We start from the raw sequence: 20049 nt of genomic DNA, 5'->3' as shown, positions 1-20049 counted from the left end.
GTCTGTACCCTCCTTCTCTATCTCTCTGCTGCAGACAGACTGCAGACAAAAGTCATCTCTTTGAGCAGAGAGACCAGAGGTTTGAAAGAGCTCATAGGTAAATTTAAACATCTAATTAGGTTAGAAAAAACTGCAGGCAAGGCACAAGAAATACCTCAGCTGTAGAAAACAAAAAAGCAATTATGGGAAACAGGACTGTTAGAAAATGCTGTGCTGCATATCCCTGTCTTTTCTTTGGTCTTCTGTATTTGTATTGGTGTAAGGGAGTCATGGGACAAAGCTTGCAGGAGCAGGATGGCGTGTGCAACGCTGAGGGATGCTATTCCATTCATCTCCAGCGCAAGACCTTCAGGGAGTCCTGGAGGAGCTGCAATGATAAAGGGGGAAACCTGGCTACCATTAAAGGACCAGAAGAAGCTTCCATGATCCATGACCTCCTATCGTCAGGGGTCAGACGTGGCTCCCGGCCCAGAATCAGGTTGTGGATTGGCCTTCAGCGACAACCTCGGCAGTGCTCGGCCACGCGCCCTTTGAGGGGCTTTACCTGGATCACTGGGGATCAGGAAACACAGTATACGAACTGGCAACGTGACGACTTAGCCAATGCTTGTGCTGCTCCTCGTTGTGTGGTCATTACCTACAACACGGCTGACAAAAGTGGCAATGACAAGAACAACTTCAAATGGCTCGATGGATCTTGTGCAGTGGCCGTGGAAGGTTTCCTCTGCCGCTACACCTACCAAGGGATGTGCCCAGCTCTTCAAAAAGAAGGAGGGGGTCCTGCACTCTACACCACCCCGTTTGAACTGGCAAGTACTATTCTTACTCACATCCCTTTTGGCTCAGTGGCAACTCTCCCTTGTCCCGATGGAGACAAGGAAGACCAGTCAGTATTGTGCATGCTGAGAGAGGATGGAAGTGTTGGCTGGTCGAAGGATGCACCGCTCTGCACTGACACTCCGATGGACTGGTGCGAACAGGACAATGGTGGCTGTGAGCACTACTGTGTGAACTCAGATACTCATTACTACTGTGAGTGCTCTGAGAATTATGTTCTGGCAGAAGACGGAAAGACCTGCCAGCTCTCGGATCCCTGCTATAGCGCCAACTGCGAGTTTGAGTGCGAGTCCACTCCTCAGGGACATCGCTGTAAATGCCCCGAGGGGTACCTCCTGTCTGGTGATGGTCAGAGTTGTCTTGATATAGATGAGTGCTTGCAGAAACCATGCCCGCAGGAATGCGTCAATGCACCTGGTACATTTGAGTGTAGATGCAACGAGGGCTACCTTCCGTCTGAGTTTGGAGAATGTGTGGACGTGGATGAATGTATGGAAGGAAAGTGCGTTCATATCTGTGAGAACTTGCCTGGTTCCTACACGTGCCGCTGTCATGGCGGATTCTCTCCACTCGGAGAAGATTCAGAGCAATGCGAAGATATCGATGAGTGCAAAACTCCAGACATTTGCGAGCAGGTGTGCAAAAATTACGAAGGTGGATTTGAGTGTCAATGTGAGGAGGGTTATATGTTGCAAGAGGACAACTACTACTGTCGGCCTGTCGAAGAGGATGAACATTTGATGGCTGAATCAACTGATGCAACACTGAATGATCCCAGCTTGCCTGAACTGATGACAGATGCCAACCTTCTGGAATCACTAACAGATTCCCCAAGCATAGAGTGGCATCCGACTTACCTGAGCTGGTTTACGGAGAAGACACAGGAGGGAGATGTGACCACACAGGAACCTGATTTAATTGAGCATGCATCTCCGAATTCACCTTCATCAAACTTTTTGATGGATACTACAACTTCAGACGATTCTCATCAAGAGCATGCACATGAGGAGGAAATATCAATAGCAGCTGGTGATACAGCAGATGTAAGGACTTCAGGAAACAAAGGACCCTCAGAGGCTTCGACATCTGTGCCAAAGAGAAAATGGGATTTTGTCATGCTCACTCCTCCAACATTGCAAATACCAGAAGATGCATTGGCATCGGGAACAGAACAGCGTCCAGGTGACAGGAAGAAACACGACAAAAGCTGGCTGCTTGTGGCACTGCTGGTACCACTATGTGTTTTTATTGTGGTCATGTTAGCGTTAGGCATTGTTTATTGCACGAGTTGTGCTGTAGAGCCACGGAGCAAAAGCATCACAGACTGTTACCGCTGGACCACCACCTCCAAGCCTGAAAAATCAAGCACAGCAAATTCTCGAGCTTGAGTAAACATGACAAAAAAAAAAAAAAAACAGTCAGCAATGACCCTGGACTTCGTCAAGCTGTTTTGGTGTGATCACACTGATGTCACTTTGGTATTCTGTATGATCCCGTGGGATATAAGGGCAAAATAGTCACTAGGTGCACAATTCAACATTTAGACATCCTTTTCAGACAATGGAGAGAACATCAATTATTTTCAATGGAAGTGGAGCAGTAACCCCCAAACTTTGTAGAAGAAACATTTTGTGGAAAGTGGGACATAGCAAACAGAATTTAGCATGCATCTCTTTTTCATATAATACAATGAATGATCATTTTATGAAGCCTACGAGTAGAAATAAAAAATATATATAATATCAACATCTTAAATGTATTTGTTCCACTCGCACAGTTTATGCTACAGCACCCCCAACAGTGAGGTATGTAACTACAACTGTTTGTCTAGAGACTTTAGGCTGTTTTGATAAAGACATTTACATATTAGAGATGAAACAGGTCTAAGTGCATCAGTTTAACTAACAGTTACTATGACTTCATTTAATTCAGGAAAAGTTGTTTGACTAATGGAGACTATAACATTGCGGCATTTGGATCAGATATACAGTAATACTGGAGATACCCATGTTATTTTTATTTGAGTATTTTCACCATTAAGACAGATTATAACAAGAGAAAAAGAAAACAAGAAATAGAAATAGAGATCAGTAATAGTCATGAGCCTACAGAAACAGTTTTGCACAAAACACTTTTGGCTCCAGTGAAATAGAAAATGTAAGTAAGCAAGAGAATAAAAAGTATGCCAACAGGATTGTTATTGTTATTATTCCATAATAATATATAACACCTCAACAACCATTTGTTTCAGCACGCAATTTATGTTTTTTACTGTATCCCACTAAAGTGTTTAACAAATACTAGTAATATTCAACTAAATCTCACTTGCTGTCACAATAAAATTTGATCAACACTTTTTCCAGTTCAAATTCGCGCCTGCTTTGATAGCAGTGAGAATGACAGCTGGCTCGGCCGCTTTGTGTTGTACTGGCACAGTCCCACCAGTAGTAGTCACTGTCTGATATTTGAGTTTTTGTATATGTCTTCTACAAACTAACGCGATTTTAATAAAAGCCGAACTTGCACTACGTCATAGTAGTCTTTTCCTACTCACGTGTTTTTCTCTGTGGCTAATTCACCAAAAGATTGTTTTTCCCATTTTGAAATATTGTAAAAGTGAGCCATTTTGGAGTCTAGTGGAGCAACAAAAGCGTGAAACGGTCAGTTTGTTTACCACGTTAGGATTGTTGACGTCATATCATTATCATATAATGACCGACATGATCAGCCGAAATATTTGTCTGAATGTATTTAAAACACCTGTTTTTAACAGTTACATAACGCATTCCTGTCCACATGTGGTCTGGGACGTTGATCCATCAAGGAATTGTTTTAGGTCGAGTGGCGCGCAGAGAATCCTTCGAAAATAAGCATAACAAACAACAACTTACGTTAGCGGTGTAAATAAACTGATTTGACACATGAAAAACATGATTTCCGACGAGGATGGGATTCGAACCCACGCGTGCAGAGCACAATGGATTAGCAGTCCATCGCCTTAACCACTCGGCCACCTCGTCGTATATCTAAAATATATTTGCTCTTATCTATAAAAATGTCCACTTTACTGAATATAAGTACATAGAACCTTTGAAGCTGTTTTGAAATTGTTGTTGAAGCACCTTTGTCTCCGTGACATTTTGCTGAATCAGTATCACACACCTGTTAGTGCTAGTTACCTGACAGATATAGCGAGTACACTGCTTCATTTTGTACGTGATAGATAAAGACATAACAATAGATAAGTATCGCTTATTTTACGTGGTTGAACCATAGACTGTATAAAAACAGGGTTGAACAAATGTACGGGAAAACATTTTTGCTTGACATTGGTGTTGCCGTAATCACCTGCTGCCCTCTGCTGGTCAGCCGGACTACTGCCCACATTGATTTATATAATAGGCAGCATATTTACATAATAGCATATAAAGGCATATAATAGTGACAACTGCAAATTGTCTGTCATTATTTGTTTTTATAAAGTTTTGTGCACAAATGTGCATTTCTAACTGCTTAGTTCCTTAGGTTTTTTTGTTTTTTTTTTGCAAAGGTTTAGTCTCGGGACACCCGGTTTGCTCTCAGCAACTTTAAAAAAGGTTTCACAAGTGTATAATTTGTAATATGTCTTCATATTTTCAGTCATGTGTAAGTTAGCTAATTAAGTTCAAAAAGGAGATGGCTTGAATGTGAGGGATCCAGAGTGATTTTCTAAGCCCTTTTCCTCACTCTGGATGTATACAGTTCTTGAAAGGTGGGCAGGGGAGCAGCAAAAATCCTCTAGGCAGTCCGAACCGCTCTCTGTAGTCTTCTGAGGTCAGATTTGGTAGCTGAGCTGAACCAGACAGTTATTGAAGTGCAGAGGACGGATTCAATGATGGCGGAGTTGAACTGTTTCAGCAGCTCCTGTGGCAGGTTTAACTTCCTCAGCTGGCGAAGCAAGTACAGCCTTTGTTGGGCCTTTTTAACAGTTGAGTCGATGTGAGTGTCCCTCTTCAGGTCCTGAGAGATGGTGTTGCCCAGGAATCTGAATGACTCCTTACAGTGCTGTCCATGATGGTGAGTGGGGGGAGTGCAGGGGGGTTCCCTCCTGTGGTCCACGATCATCTCCACTGTTTTGAACATGTTGAGCTCCAGGTTGTTAAGACTGCACCAGACAGCCAGCTCTTTAACCTCCTGTCTGTAAGCAGACCCGTCACCGTCCTGGATGAGGCCGATAAGTGTGGTGTCATCTGCGAACCTGTCAGATTTGGTAGCTGAGCTGAACCAGACAGTTATTGAAGTGCAGAGGACGGATTCAATGATGGCGGAGTTGAACTGTTTCAGCAGCTCCTGTGGCAGGTTTAACTTCCTCAGCTGGCGAAGCAAGTACAGCCTTTGTTGGGCCTTTTTAACAGTTGAGTCGATGTGAGTGTCCCTCTTCAGGTCCTGAGAGATGGTGTTGCCCAGGAATCTGAATGACTCCTTACAGTGCTGTCCATGATGGTGAGTGGGGGGAGTGCAGGGGGGTTCCCTCCTGTGGTCCACGATCATCTCCACTGTTTTGAACATGTTGAGCTCCAGGTTGTTAAGACTGCACCAGACAGCCAGCTCTTTAGTTGATGTTCAGACAAATAGCCTGCGATTATGAACGTGATTTTGCGTAGCTTGTCAGTGAACTACGGCTCTGTGTAGTAAATGCTACATCATCTGAAAACATGTGATGGAGATTTACAACTAATCAACAGAGCCGGCTTTACTGATGAGATGTGCATGACAATCGCATGCGGTTTATCGTGCAGCCCTAGTGTAGAGGGAGAAGAGCAGTGGGTCCAGTAATGGTACAGTGCTGTCCTTCAGATAAGCCAACACCAGCCTCTCAAACGACCACAGACGTTAGAGCCACAGGTCTGTAGTCATTAAATCCTGTTATCTTGGGTTTCTTTGGGCCGGGGATGATGGTGGAGCATTTGAAGCAGGCAGGGACTATGCACAGTTCCAGTGATCTGTTGCAGATCTGTGAAAAGATAATAATAATAACAAAAAATAAATATATAAACAAACATAAAAATAACTATAATTACATATATTATATGCTTGCTACCAAATAGGTTTATTCAAAAAAGCTTAAATCCAGCATCATTTATATAATACAAAGGAATATAAATAGGGAATATATAAACAAATTGAAATAATTACATATATAATAACCTTAACTACGACAAATAATTTAATATTAAGAATAGAAATATATACATGAAAATTACACACACACACACACATATTTAAATTTAAAGAACTATAATAACAATATTACTAATAATACTTACATAATAATAAACTTTAAAATCTGACCTTTATGTAATAAAAATGATGTATGTAAATACAAATTTAAATAACTACCTAATAATAATAATAATAATATAAACTTACTTCCAGAAATATTTTATTCCAAAAGCTCAAATCTGACATTTTATCATTTTTATAAGACATAAATACAAATTTAAATAACTATAATAACAATACTACTATTAATAATACTTAAAATAATACTTGCTGCAATATGAAAGGCTACCTCGATTTATATCACAATCTCGCCCAAACATAGCATCTTATATCCATATAAATGTTAAATCACAGATTTAAGCATACATTTAGAAAAAAATACCCGCACGCAACGTAAGCAGAGGAGTTTGAACCCAAATGCCAAAGAGTTAACGTCACATAGTGCTTCTCTTTCATGTTATGTGTTTTATTGTACTTACCTCCACGTTATCCGAAAACGTCAAACTGACTAAAAATATGTTCCGTGTTTAAAGAATATCAAAATCGCCTTAACCTTGATAAACTAGTCATCCGCGCGCTTCCGCTTTTTTTATGACTGTATTTTCATATATTCATGTGGCTTCGCACGTTACTACGTTTCGGCCAATGGCTGTTTTGCCCCGTTCGGACCTGTTAGGACTTAGACCATTGGATGTTAGGATTGTTAGGACTTGTGTTAGGAATTAGTTCGGAAGTGTTAGGACTTATTTAGAATGTGTTAGGAATTGTAACAAATCGGTAGGAATGGTTAGGCCAGGGGTGCCTAAACTCGGTCCTGGAGGGCCGGTGTCCTGCAGAGTTTAGCTCCAACCCCAATTAGACACACCTGAACCAGCTAATCAAGCTCTTAACTAGGCATACTAAAAACTTCCCACCAGGGCCTGTACCATGATGGTGGCTGAACAAACTCAGGGTTACAGGATTAGTTTTGAGTTGACAAAACCAAACCAGTCCAATCCGGCTTTGTTGGTACCATGAAGCTGATAGTCAACTTTCTCTGTCACCTCAGGCTTGGTCCTGAGTTAATGAAGCACCTGCACATGAAAGAGTGACATCAGTAATGAAAAGCCAATCACATGCCTTGAAACTGTGATTCACTTCTTGCCAGAGAGTCAGTGCCATTCAATACCAAAGATTAAAATATTCAACAATATGAAGAATTTAAACACATTTACAAGATGAAACGATCTATCCATGAAAAAGGAAAACTTAAAGAAAACATATAAGTGCAAGTAAAAGTTCGTTTATAGAGTTGATAATATGTATAGGTATAAAAACACTTAAAAATCTAATAAGCTAGCTTGTGTAATGGATTAAGGGTATAATAATTATATAAATAATATAAAATAATTATAAAAAATAATCATCTCTAAAAATCAGACAATATTATCTTAAAAAATGTTTTACTATGTAGCGTCCTTTAATTTGGAGTAAGAGAAACTGGGGGAGTGGCTTTATTGCGTCAGAGATGGGTCACTTTGCTTGAAGCTGATTGGTCAAATTTGGGTTTGAGCTCTCTAAACCAGAACATAAGCTGCCCCAGAGCAGGTTAGCTGTGGAGCGTAAGTTACTAAGGCAATGAATGCTGCTAAAAGCCAAGCCACTTTCATGGTACCTAAAACCCAGGATTGGTGCAAACTAAACTGAAACTTACCTGGCTAGCAAGCTAATCCAGCTTCATTGTACAGGCCCCAGGTAAATTGAGGCAAGTTGGAGCTAAACTCTGCAGGACACCAGCCCTCCAGGACCGAGTTTGGGCACCCCTGGGTTAAGGCTGTCCGATCGCTGGCCGGTACGGCCACCTCGTCGTATAACTAAAATACATTTGCTCTTATCTATAAAAATGTCCACTTCACCGAATATAAGTAAATCAAACCTTAACTTACTAAATTGTTGTTGAAGCACCTTTGTCTCCGTGACATTTTGCTGAATCAGTATCACACACCTGTTAGTGCTAGTTACCTGACAGATATAGCGAGTACACTGCTTCATTTTGTACGTGATAGATAAAGACATAACAATAGATAAGTATCGCTTATTTTACGTGGTTGAACCATAGACTGTATAAAAACAGGGTTGAACAAATGTACGGGAAAACATTTTTGCTTGACATTGGTGTTGCCGTAATCACCTGCTGCCCTCTGCTGGTCAGCCGGACTACTGCCCACATTGATTTATATAATAGGCAGCATATTTACATAATAGCATATAAAGGCATATAATAGTGACAACTGCAAATTGTCTGTCATTATTTGTTTTTATAAAGTTTTGTGCACAAATGTGTATTTCTAACTGCTTAGTTCCTTAGGTTTTTTTTGTTTGTTGTTGTTGCAAACGTTTAGTCTCGGGACACCCGGTTTGCTCTCAGCAACTTGAAACAAGTTTCACAAGTGTATAATTTGTAATATGTCTTCATATTTTTAGTCATGTGTAAGTTAGCTAATTAATGTTATAGTAATGATAATTACCTTGTACATTTATTGTGGCATAGTCTGTCAACAGTTTGAATCTTTCCGTCCACATCTACGATTACTTACCATTTGAATCTTGAGAGATTTACTTAATTTAAAGGTCTGAAAGGTTTATGAACGTTGTCTTCCACCATGTTTACAAGATAAAGAACAGGAAACGTCTCAGAAGAACAGGCAGACCCATAAAACTCAGCATGTTGTAAACGTCAACCAATGAAACAGAGGCTTTTGCAGGCTTGGCCAATCACGCAATGAATATATTAGCCCCGCCCCGCGCCGCTGACCATGTGAAGACTTGCCGCGAATTTCAACCAGTTCAAACTGTTTAGGCGCGCGCGGCAGCATTAAGCTGGTCTTGGAGACTTTAAAAAAAATTATATATAATACAGTGGCTTGTTTATTTATTTAAGTATTTTATACAATAATGGCTACTCCTCCCAAGAGATTTTGTTCAAGCCTTGACGCTGACCTCAGTTTCGAAAAAAGGGCATTGAAGATCTCAGTAGAGGGAAACATTGGTAAGTTGGATTAATTTTGGTTTAATCAAAAAAATAATATACATAAAATAATACGCACTTAATATATTACCTAAGTGTTGCTAACACATTAATTTTTATGAATGATCAAGTAATATGCTTGAGAGCTTTTTTTTTGTATTGTTAAACACAGTAACGTTAGTGTTGTTGGCGCCAAATACTAACGTTAGGTCTATTTTGTTGAGCGAGCCTTCACAACCATCGATTATTATTATTATTAGACTGAATTGTTTTTAAATAGTCTTCTTGCCACACGTTTGGTAATCGAATCGCAAAAAATATTTTTCCTGAAACATTTATTAAAAACGGCAACTGTTGACAGCTAAATTATGATATTTTATGACATCCAGACTATGATTTAAAATAATAACAGCAATAAGAAACATTTAGTACCATAATGTTTTAATAATAAGTCAAACTTCTACAAAAATTGGTTTAAGCATGCTTCTGGCAATTAATGCCAGACATAAACATCTATTAGGGTTATGACTTTGTTATCTTTGATAAGGATGCAGAACACAAATTATGATTGGTTATATTGATGTTTTGTATTTTAAAACATTTATATCTGTGCAACAGCGGCAGGGAAGTCAACTTTTGTGCGTTGTTTGGAGCGGGCCTCAGAGGAGTGGGAGGTCATACCAGAGCCCATTGGGAAGTGGTGCAATGTACAAACCACAGAGAACGAGTATGAGGTACAGTATGTCCCTCCGTATACAAGATATTTTATTAAGGAAGTGTCTTCAAACTCAGTCTCAAATGTTAATGTGAGTGATCTTTAATAACACATCCCCTTCTATCCCTGTAGGAGCTCAGCACGTCCCAGAAGAGTGGAGGCAACCTGCTGCAGATGTTATATGACAAGCCCAGTCGCTGGTCTTACACTTTCCAGACGTACGCCTGCTTGAGTCGTGTCCGTGCACAGCTTCAGCCTCCTTCTGCCAAACTTCAGCAGGCAGAGCAACCGGTCCAGTTCTTTGAGCGCTCTGTCTACAGCGATCGGTACATACATTAAACAGATTGTCTGAACAATTTGGAAAAGAGTTTAAATATGGTGTTAAACTGAGAAAAAAAACAACAACTAAAAAGTATTTTTAATTCTCCAGATATGTGTTTGCCTCTAACCTCTTTGAGTCTGGAGATCTGAATGAGACAGAGTGGGCCATTTATCAAGACTGGCATTCGTGGCTCCTCACTCAGTTTGAGTCCCAGATTGAGCTTGATGCCATGATCTATCTTCGTGCTGATCCCGAGGTACCACGCAGCTTCATACATGGTGCAAGGTTCACCTGTAGTAGTATAAAAGTGACGTAAATGTGAGACTTTTATGATGTATTGATTAAACACATGGTCTGCAGAGGTGTATGCAGCGTCTTCAGTTCAGAGGACGAGAGGAGGAACAAGGGATTCCCCTGGATTACCTGGAGAAGCTGCATTATAAGCATGAGTGTTGGCTGTACAATCGAACCACAAAGTTAGTGATCAACTTACTATGTGCTGAAACTTGTATTTGAACTGTTTTTCGATGTTTGAATATCTAAATGGGTATCTTGTCATATACAGGTTGGATTTTGAGTATCTTAAAGACCTTCCAATACTGCTCCTGGATGTTAATGAGGATTTTAAAAATGACAGAATTAAGCAAGAAGGTATCATTGATAAGGTACGTATATAATGGCAAAAATGGCAACGTTAGTTTTGCCTCATAGTAAAATGTTTTAGAACTGCCATGTTTATACTTGATTTTTACATAGTAAATAAGTTTTGCACTTTTTTTTTCTTTCAGGTGAAGGAGTTTTTGAGCACCCTCTAGCCTACAAATATACATTGATTTGTGTCAATCATGGAAACTGGTGATTTATCACTATCTGGATTTATGTGTGTTCACATTAATGAATTTGTGATTTTATTTAATTTATCTGATTTTATATTTAGCTTGTTGTACATATGTATTTTGTTGTATATTAAAACATCATTTTTACAAAATGTTTTAAACTCTTCTGTAATGGACAAACAAGATATGCAGTTTGAAATAACAAGATATGCAGTTTGAAATAACATTTGCAGAGATTATTATTTATGTGCAGTTTGTGATGTGATCTGAAGACTATTCTGTAAGTGAAAAGTTGTCAGTTAATATTACAGGATTCCCACAGCCATGAAAAAGCTGGGAATGTCAGCATTTACAAAAAAGAGACATGGAAATTAATAATAAAATCCTAAACATTTTTCTTGTTATTCTCAATATGTTGTCTGCTGAGTGCAGCCTATAAAATTATATTTTAACAAAGAATCCTTTTCTTGTAATTACAAGCAACTGGAAATGTCATGTAAATGAATTGGTCAAATGTGTGGGAAGAATATATGCAGCTTGAATAGAGGGAAAAAAATAAAAGGGTTTCATAACCATTAATTTCTGCAGATTTAGACACAATTCTCTCCACTTTGCTTTATGACTAGTTGCCCAAACTCTTGCTCCTGTAATACAGGCTGTTAGATCGCTGACTCACTCACCAATGAGAACCTGCTGGCTCATTCTGCGTTTTTGAGTTCATCCTTGTAATTAAGCTTTCATAATACTCAGCTTTCATGGTCAATGTGGGCAACCCATTGAAGACCGGTTTTCAGGTTAATTTTGTCTCATTTTAACAGGTTAATTTTATCTCATTATTTTCCCCATTTTAACCTTTAAACCTTAAAATGATCTGTTCAAATCTTAAAATTGAACAAATGTGTCACTGTTTTTTTTTTTTTTTAATGTTTGTAAATGGTTTACATGTCAAACAAGCTGTAATGATAAGTCTGCACGATGTTGAGTGTACGTGAACATGAATGCATGCGCTTACATTAATTTTCAATACCATAATCATGGTATATACATGTATGTCAATCTAAGGTTGTATATGTATTCATATTTTAGTAACTTAAGTGAAGAGTCTGAACAAAATGTCAAACTTTGTTAATGACATGAATTCACCAATATTCGCAGTGCAAACAGGTGTAACAAGAGTGGAATTAAAAAAAAAATATCACCTGAATAACCTCACATGTAAAAATAAACTAATAAACAATTTTTTTAGAATATTAAAATGTAGCAACATTTATTGAATAAAGAGTGCTTCGAATAATAAAGCTGAGTCTGAAAGCTTTTTTGAGCTTTTAATTATCATCTAAACAGTTTACTGAATTTGAATTAGGATATTAATGCAGGAGAAAGCTCGAATATCTCCCCTAGTAGTTTTCAGTTTCACCTGCGATGAAACAACTTTCAATGGACTCTCAATCACAATAGCATAAATGTTTTAATTCATAAATCATTTTTTTCTATGAATCAAAGTGACTCACAGCTTCTATACCAATACAAAAATGGGAAAGTATATTTATGTTGAAGAATATGAAAAAAGTATTCCCATGCAAAACTAAACTTTCCCAGAAAGAAAGTACAGTATTGCCACTAGATACAATATATTTTGATCTCTACTCCACATTTTATAATGTTTGCACAATATTAGATACTTATCAAAATAAACTACAAGTCCCATAACTAAATCTTTCACAGAATTCCGGGTATTGCTTCACCCAGGTCGGTGGCGCCCTCCTCTAAACGTACTGTTATTGACACAGCTGTCCTAACAAGTTAAATACGTGTTGCCAAATATCGGACGCAGAGATGACAGACTTTTAACTGTCAACACATTAGATATTATATTAATAAAAGAATTCGACAGTGACCGACTATTCTGATGCATCTTGCATTGCATTACAGTAAACATGACACCTCTAAAATTCACAAAACTTCCTAAATATGATTCTGTAAACAAATCAACCTCACCTCTCTCGAAAAAGACAAAAATAGGCGTATCGAGAGGGCGGGAATTTGTGACAAGCGTGCCCACGTCCAATCGCCTTTACTAAATGATGTTTCCTGGCGTTAAATCTTAAAGCCCTCTTGTAAACCAACCTTGACGTCGCGTGCTTTCGGTCGAGTAGCGTGTGTTGCGGCCAATCGGGTTCCAGAACTTAACTCTCAAGCCCAATAGCCTTCGCATATTTTGAACAGGGGCGGGACCATACACAAATGGAGCGAAGAAGGGTAGGTTGTTAGAAAGTTAATGGCTTGGGGGAAAGGGATTCTCTTCTCGCTTCAGGAGAGTTTGAGGATTTTTCTGAAGTAAAACGTAATTATTTTATAACAGTATAACCCCAAAGAAAGTGAAGAGACAACATTATCTTCACAAACAGACGTATTATTTAGGAAAGTATGCAGGATGCAGTAGCCGGGACGGCAATGCTGACGGACGGCTTCGAGGACGAGATTGACTCGGTGACTCCGCGTTCCCCTGCGTTAGGGATGGGGGTTGGAGCTACACCAGGAGCCGGACTCGGGGGCCTCGGGATCGGCGTCGGTGGCAAGAAAGTCCGCTTGTTCGGCGAGGCTGACGGGCCCACCACAGACAGACTTGATTTCAAACTCACAGCGGCCGCGGTGCTATCGTCAGGCCCCGGATCCGGCAGCGACGAGGATGAGGTGTCTGAGGTGAGAGCGAGTCAGCCAGCAGGAAAGTGTGTGTGTGTTAGCTCACATGCTAACTCCAGCTAGCCTTAACGGGCTTCATTCCCAACCCACCAAAACCCTGGAATTAATCGCCTCATCTAAAGAGGCCGACTTATCACGTCCCATTCTTGGCTATATTAATACAACAACACTCTTGCGCGGTGCGCCGTTAGCAGCCATTTCAGCTGCGTTTTTCGCGACCCACGTTGCCAGTTGCGTTTCTAAATAGCTCAAATTCAGGCGAGTTAGCATAGCTTAGCACGGGCTCAGAGACGAAGGCTGCGATTTGGGCCTAAAGAGAACATCAGGGGGTAACGCCGTCGTCTGCTAGTTAGCCATCCCGAAATCATTCCACCGCCTTCAGCCTCTTGTCACCCCAGTCTACGCCCTTTAAAGTGTATCTCGCCACTCGTCGCGTCTTACTGTCAGTCATTTCGAAGGATCTAGAAATGTCGCTAGCCTGGAAGCTAAGTGGATCTTGGTACGTAACTAAATATTACATGTTTAGCAAAGCTTTTCTGCGTTCCTCGCCAGGCCTTTGCACTGTGTTGGTAAACTTGTGTTCTGGCTTGGATCTTGACATCTGTGTTATTTGTGAGTGCAGATGCAAGATGTTACAACGTTCACATTAACCTGAGTGTCAGCACTAGCACTAGGGCTTAAGTAAATATATCTCCACTGCAGCTTCTGAAATTTCACGGGACGCAATGTTAAAACAGCAAGATTTAAATTGAGATATTTTCCTCTTCTGTGTCAGTGGAACTATCATTTGCTATTATGATAATGAAGTGTGGCGCTGGGTTTCAGGGCGACTTGTCATGCGTGTTTGTCGTCATACATCAAGATGCACCTGTTAGGTCCTGCAGATGTTTAATTCTCAATCCCACTAAGGAAGTTTTTCTAAAACTGCAGCTACTTATAGAATCAAGCGTGTACTTTTATTTTATCCAAGATTTTGTGATTGTCAAACAGGATTCATCTTTGTTGACACATGACAGGCCTTTTCCAGACAAGAATTGCATGATGAAAAATTAATGCATACCTGTTGGGGTGGGTGATATGACCGAAAGCAATCACGATACGAGTCATTTTATTTCATGGTAACATTATATCACAATACAGTTGTTTTAGTATATGATAAGGATGTTGCGATTATCAATATTTTAGTTGGAATTGAAATTATTCTTAATGCCAGTTTTGATATCATGGCAAATACTAACCTAACATAAAATGTTCTCATTCTGAAGACAAGCAAATAGTTTGTAATTAAAGTAAAACTATTTATGAGCAATAGAACAGACACAAATGAAATAAGTGCTTAAGTAGATTGCTCTGTAGCTTGCAAATACCAAATTATTTTTTTTCTAAATGCATTTTATTGTGAACGTTTCATCCATGCATATGTTTCTTTACTTTTTCTTTCTTTTTCCTTTTTTTTTTTGTAAGATGCTTTGACCTTATGTTTAATCAAAATGGATCTTCTGGTGAAAACTACAGGCTTCTGTATGGTGACGTATTCAGGACTTCTCCAATGATTTAGTCACCTTTAACTCTGACCCTGCAAGATTTTGTTCATCTGCTTCCACTTTTAAATGCAATGCCTACATCTCAAAATCCAATTAACAACTGATGCAAAGAACCAAGTCCCGTCCTACATTTTTCCATTTTTGATAATCATTGCACTCGGATGCGTCACAAAATGGAAGAAAAGGTCACCGCTTACACTTCATCGTGACTTTAAACTGACAAGTCTTAAAAATGTGTGCAGATGATAGGCTTTCATGGTGACGCGTATCATAACTGCGATCTCTACCAAATTTCTGCAGGGTTATCGTGTATACCAGTATATCACTCACCCCTAAATAGTTGCTTGACTACCAAGCATGCAGTCTTGTTTAAAAATGTATGTTTTGTTGGTTGCAGATAAACCATAGGCCTTTATAAAAGTAAATGATTGATGTCAAATTGAGTTCTCGGGGGCCAACAGGCTTGCAAACATATATGCTGTTGTATTTCAGAGCTGCATGTGATTTCCCCATTCCCCCCCTCCTCCCTCTGTCTGGAGTACAGGGGTGTGTCTGTTGCCTTTTATAACTTGTAATGGGTGCCCCCCCTTGTGTTGTTGGTATTTGTTTAGAATTCAGGGGGAGGGGTATTAAAGTCAGCGGAGGTAGACTGAGATGATGACAGGCTCAGGTAGGACCTGCATTCCCACGAATTCCAGCATTCTGCTTCCAGTTCCTGTTAGGTCACCATGTGTCATGAGTCAGTCTGCCCTATGAACTTAAATTAGACTAAATGTCTTTAGAATTATGTGAATGAGAAACAAGTTTAGTCATTCAACCGAGAGTATAGCTGAATCATAATACTCAATCTGACCTGGATGCTGGATCATGTGATAAGTTGTTAAATCCATGAGATTACAGAGCAATTGAATGCATTTTTAGTTGTATTTAAATTCTTGACATTCTCCTTGCTTGTTTTAGTCCTACATGGAATTCCGCAGTTGTTTGTAGTCATAAATTTGCATAGCCAGGTTCAGTCTTGTAGCTTATTTGTGTTACTTTAAATTGACATTCAGACTTGTTCTTCCTCTATTGCAAGCTATAATGTTAAAATGTCATGGAAATTCTATTAGTAATATACATTTTGTAGTTGGACTCCGTTTTAATGACTCCATGTGAGTGTGAAGTTTTTAAAAAGATTAGTCTGCTTCTGGGAAGCCTTTATATGTTCTACATGTACAGGCACATAAGTCATATTCTGGGTTCATTCAGAGACTCTGTTAAATCAATATCAGAGTCAGACAAATGTCAGATGAAAAGAGCAGCATGCTTGTTGTAGAAGACAATTGCCCTTTTCTACCCTCATGTTAAAATGCTTTTCCTTATGAGAAGAGAAAAAAGCATAGCGTTAAAATTTGTTACATTTTTACTAAGTTTGTCCTTGTTTACTGAATCCCTCATTAGGATCTTTTCATCCTAATGTTTTAAGAACTCTGTTATACTGTAGAGTTTTTGCCTTATGTTAACTTGCAAGAAATACCCTTTTATCTTATAAGCGTTTGTTGGTGTGTATGGTATATTCCCATCACATATTTAATGACCAACACACAATTCACATGACTGTGGCCTATGACACAGCATGTGTTTCCTAATTAATTGCATATTGCTGTCTGGAGAGGGAGTCAACTGTACAGTTGCTACATGTTAACTCCCTGTCTTTGGGGAAAACTGTAGATATAATCATAGCAACGAACCTGCCAATAGGGGCTGGCTGATGTGGCCAAAAATATTATCATGATACTTTTTCCATATCATACAATATTGATATTTATCATATTAATATACTGTTAATATGGAAAACGCAATTGAAAATACAATTTGCAAGTCCTTTTGAAAATTGTCCGGAATATCGTTCCATAGTTAATAGAGGAAGAAATGCTTTCCACATGTTTGTTAGACCTTGAGAGTGGATGTGAACAACTCTCACAACTGTTCAGAATTAAACTCCACAGAGAAATATACCTATTAATTTAAGGCCCCATAAAATCCATTTTATTTACCCTAAATTCTGTGTCCCATTTTTTGTTTTTTTTGATTTATCAAATTTCTTCAAATGTGTCTAATTAAATAAATACAACTTTAACAATTTAATCAGTCTTTAAAATGTAATAAAATGACAAATATAACAATTAATTTACAACAAAACAGTATTTTTATGTCAAATAAAATGCTGCACAACAGAACCATATTAAAGCATGGTTGAAAAATATATTAGTTGTATGATATTCCTTCAAAATATTATTTTTTTTAGTGTACAACGGTAATATATTTCTGTTATAATTTCAAGTTAAACAATTAATTTTGCAGGTTGTTGTGAAGATCTTTGAGTTTCGGTGTGTATTTGAGAGTTTTTTTCTCAAATTAAATGGTGAAAAGCTTGTGAAGTGACTCTTAGAGCAGCTCTGGAGATGAAGTTTATGTCCTCAATTGAGACAGCAGACACTGAAAACACTGAGCGTTACATGTGTTTGAGTTTGTGTAGTAGGTGGAACTGTGCCACTCATTCACACAGAGACACACAGTACATGCAGACTTATTAGCAGCATGTACTGAATGGCTGTCGTCGTGTTTATTTCTGCCGCTAGAATAATCTAAATCAAATAAATATGTCCAGAGCGTGGCATCGTTGTCAACTTTTTTTTTTTTATCGCAATCTCAGTATGATATTGTTTATCGCCCAACCCTACCTGCCAACCCCTCTACCCTATATTAGGTCCTGTGTAGTGCAATATAGGTTCTCTGTGGCTGTTCAAAAACATTTGACTATCACAAGACTTTTTGTATATGATCCTCTTAGTAGATTTTTTTTCCTTATTTTGTGGCTGCATGATATATATATTTTTTTTTAAAGTTATGAGTGTATTTAAGTGCAAGGGTTAGGTTTTCCTGCTGTATAGGCAAATGAAGTGATAAAAGATTTAAATGCAAAGTATCAGTTAAAGTGGTTATTTTTTGGTTATATAAGTCTTAAGGTTTGAGGCTGTATATGTAGTGACCATGCTGTTGCTTGAGAAGCAACTTCTCTTTATGACATAAGTTCAAGCAGCACATATGTGTTCAGACCATGTTGTGTGTGTAACATCATGATTAACTGGTATTTTGTTGTTTCATCTACTTGTGCAGTTCTGTTTAATAATGATTCTTTATAGAATTGAGTTGTTTCAGCCCTGCATCATTGTACATTACAAAGTACCTGTTGTAAATATTTGTGGGGACTATCACAGCCCCAGCACCACACACTATTGCTAGCTTTTTTACCAATAAATTTAAAGTGATGCATCACCCTCTTGTTGTTCTAAACCTTTGGCTTTGTCTTCTATAGATCTCAAAAGATGTTAGACATGCCATTCATTTCCATGCACTAAAAGTTGACAAGGGGCCATCATGCTTCAAAGATTACAAAAACAAAACACCTTAAAAACATTCAAAACACCATAACAGTAGTCCATGTGACTCATACACTATATTTCCAGTCTTCGTATGATAACTTAGTTTGAGGAACAGACTGAAATTTTCGTAGTATCGTCTCCTTCAGCTCTCAAATATCGACTGTGGATTTATATTCAGGCATGTATTCATATATTTGTCTAGATGCCTATTTATATTTTTCACAGCATGATCAGTTACGAGAAGAACTTGTAACGTCTGGCATCTTTGATGTTCAACTTTTTGATGTGCTGTATTTATATAAAGATCTGTTGCAGCAAAGATTATTAGTGAATAACTGCGTGATTTAAAAAAAAATCCTTTGTTTGGACTTGTCAGTGCCTGGTAATCATTCATTTTAGGTGTGTGGAATAGTTCAAAATTTTGCCAAATATCTCCCCAAAAATCTAATGAGTTTGGAACAACATAGAGAGTAAAGAAATGACCAAACTTGAATTTTTTGGGGTGAACTTTTTCCACATGTGATAGACCAATACATTGTACAAACTATTTATGCCATGTTCTGTGTTTATATCAACAGCATGTCTATTATCCTTTAGCTTTTCACCCCTACATGTGACCTGAAAACCCAAGTAAATAAATATGCTATGTTTTTTGTGTGTGTGAACCTACTGACCCTGGTCATATGTAGCGCAGTACATGAGCGGTGTAACAGAACGTGCCATTTTGGACTTTACTCACTAGGGCTGTGTATCACCAGCAAAGTCACGATACAGAGGCCACGATACGATACGTATCACGATACATGACTGCACTGAATTTCACCTCAGCAGACTTTTCTACTCCATTTTAAACGTTGTAAAATTGTAAACAAATTAAGCGCGGTCCGCTGCTGCACACGTGCCACAATATCGATACAGGGCCAGCTGTATCGATACTCGTATCGTCAAATCTCTGTGACGATACATCGTCGTATCGATATTTTGAACACAGCACTATTACTCACTGTATGTTATTGTTGTCAGGAGTCTCGCTGCCAGGCCGTCTGTGTGCATGGCTAAAGTTTCACCTGCAATGTATAGAACGTTATCATTTTTGTGTTTTTTTTCCGTAAGGAAATGCTCCGTTTTTTTAAGGACAGGATTTAAGCCAGTGTTGTTTATTTCACCAAGTCATCCTATTGTTACCAGCCCGAAACCTGTCTGCAGCCACCAGACATGTCGTTGTATGTAATAAAAGGAATTGTCCCTCCTCACTCACTTTTTGCCTCTTGTTGGAAGTGTAGCACTCGCAGTCTGTTTTTCAGCGCAGAGATGAGGTAATGAGTGTCACTTGTTTGGACGTAGCATCTTGTCTCGCCCTCGCCTCTCTCTCTCTCTCTCTCTCTCTCTCTCTCT

General features: G+C 38.8%; 3 protein-coding genes and 1 non-coding gene across 4 annotated transcripts in view; 3 read left to right on the top strand and 1 right to left on the bottom strand.

Moving 5' to 3' along the window:
• The first annotated feature begins 75 nt into the window (after window positions 1-75).
• Window positions 76-2225, top strand: LOC107756156 (endosialin-like). The gene has a single exon (XM_016573170.1). It carries the CDS (start codon window positions 183-185, stop codon window positions 2223-2225), a length of 2043 nt encoding a protein of 680 aa, XP_016428656.1. The 5' UTR covers window positions 76-182.
• A 1550-nt stretch (window positions 2226-3775) lies between these two features.
• Window positions 3776-3857, bottom strand: trnas-gcu (transfer RNA serine (anticodon GCU)). The gene has a single exon. It is a non-coding gene; the product is annotated as a tRNA-Ser (tRNA).
• Window positions 3858-8689: 4832 nt separating this feature from the next.
• On the top strand, window positions 8690-11523 carry LOC107756157 (deoxycytidine kinase). Its single transcript, XM_016573171.1, has 7 exons — window positions 8690-9127; window positions 9725-9840; window positions 9954-10147; window positions 10252-10399; window positions 10504-10619; window positions 10709-10808; window positions 10932-11523. The coding sequence occupies exons 1-7, from the start codon at window positions 9034-9036 to the stop codon at window positions 10956-10958; spliced, it is 795 nt and encodes a 264-aa protein (XP_016428657.1). The 5' UTR covers window positions 8690-9033; the 3' UTR covers window positions 10959-11523.
• Window positions 10382-20049, top strand: part of ankhd1 (ankyrin repeat and KH domain containing 1) — a 56564-nt gene continuing 46896 nt past the window's right edge. The window contains exons 1-2 of the mRNA XM_016573169.1: window positions 10382-10434; window positions 13376-13682. Coding sequence (XP_016428655.1) covers window positions 13407-13682 — 276 coding nt within the window. The 5' untranslated portion in view covers window positions 10382-10434; window positions 13376-13406. The remainder of the gene's footprint in view (window positions 10435-13375; window positions 13683-20049) is intronic.

This window comes from Sinocyclocheilus rhinocerous, unplaced genomic scaffold (genome assembly GCF_001515625.1).
Source record: "Sinocyclocheilus rhinocerous isolate Xijiao unplaced genomic scaffold, SAMN03320098_v1.1 scaffold682, whole genome shotgun sequence".
Taxonomy (NCBI): domain Eukaryota; kingdom Metazoa; phylum Chordata; class Actinopteri; order Cypriniformes; family Cyprinidae; genus Sinocyclocheilus; species Sinocyclocheilus rhinocerous.
Note: the sequence above shows the minus strand (reverse complement) of the source record. Positions and strands in the feature narration are given on the sequence as shown.

Coding starts and splice junctions, on each gene's coding strand:
- LOC107756156 (XM_016573170.1), top strand. CDS start 183: ATGGGAAACAGGACTGTTAGAAAATGCTGTGCTGCATATCCCTGTCTT.
- LOC107756157 (XM_016573171.1), top strand. CDS start 9,034: ATGGCTACTCCTCCCAAGAGATTTTGTTCAAGCCTTGACGCTGACCTC. Junction 9,128..9,724: donor CTCAGTAGAGGGAAACATTG/GTAAGTTGGATT, acceptor TCTGTGCAACAG/CGGCAGGGAAGTCAACTTTT. Junction 10,148..10,251: donor CGCTCTGTCTACAGCGATCG/GTACATACATTA, acceptor TTAATTCTCCAG/ATATGTGTTTGCCTCTAACC.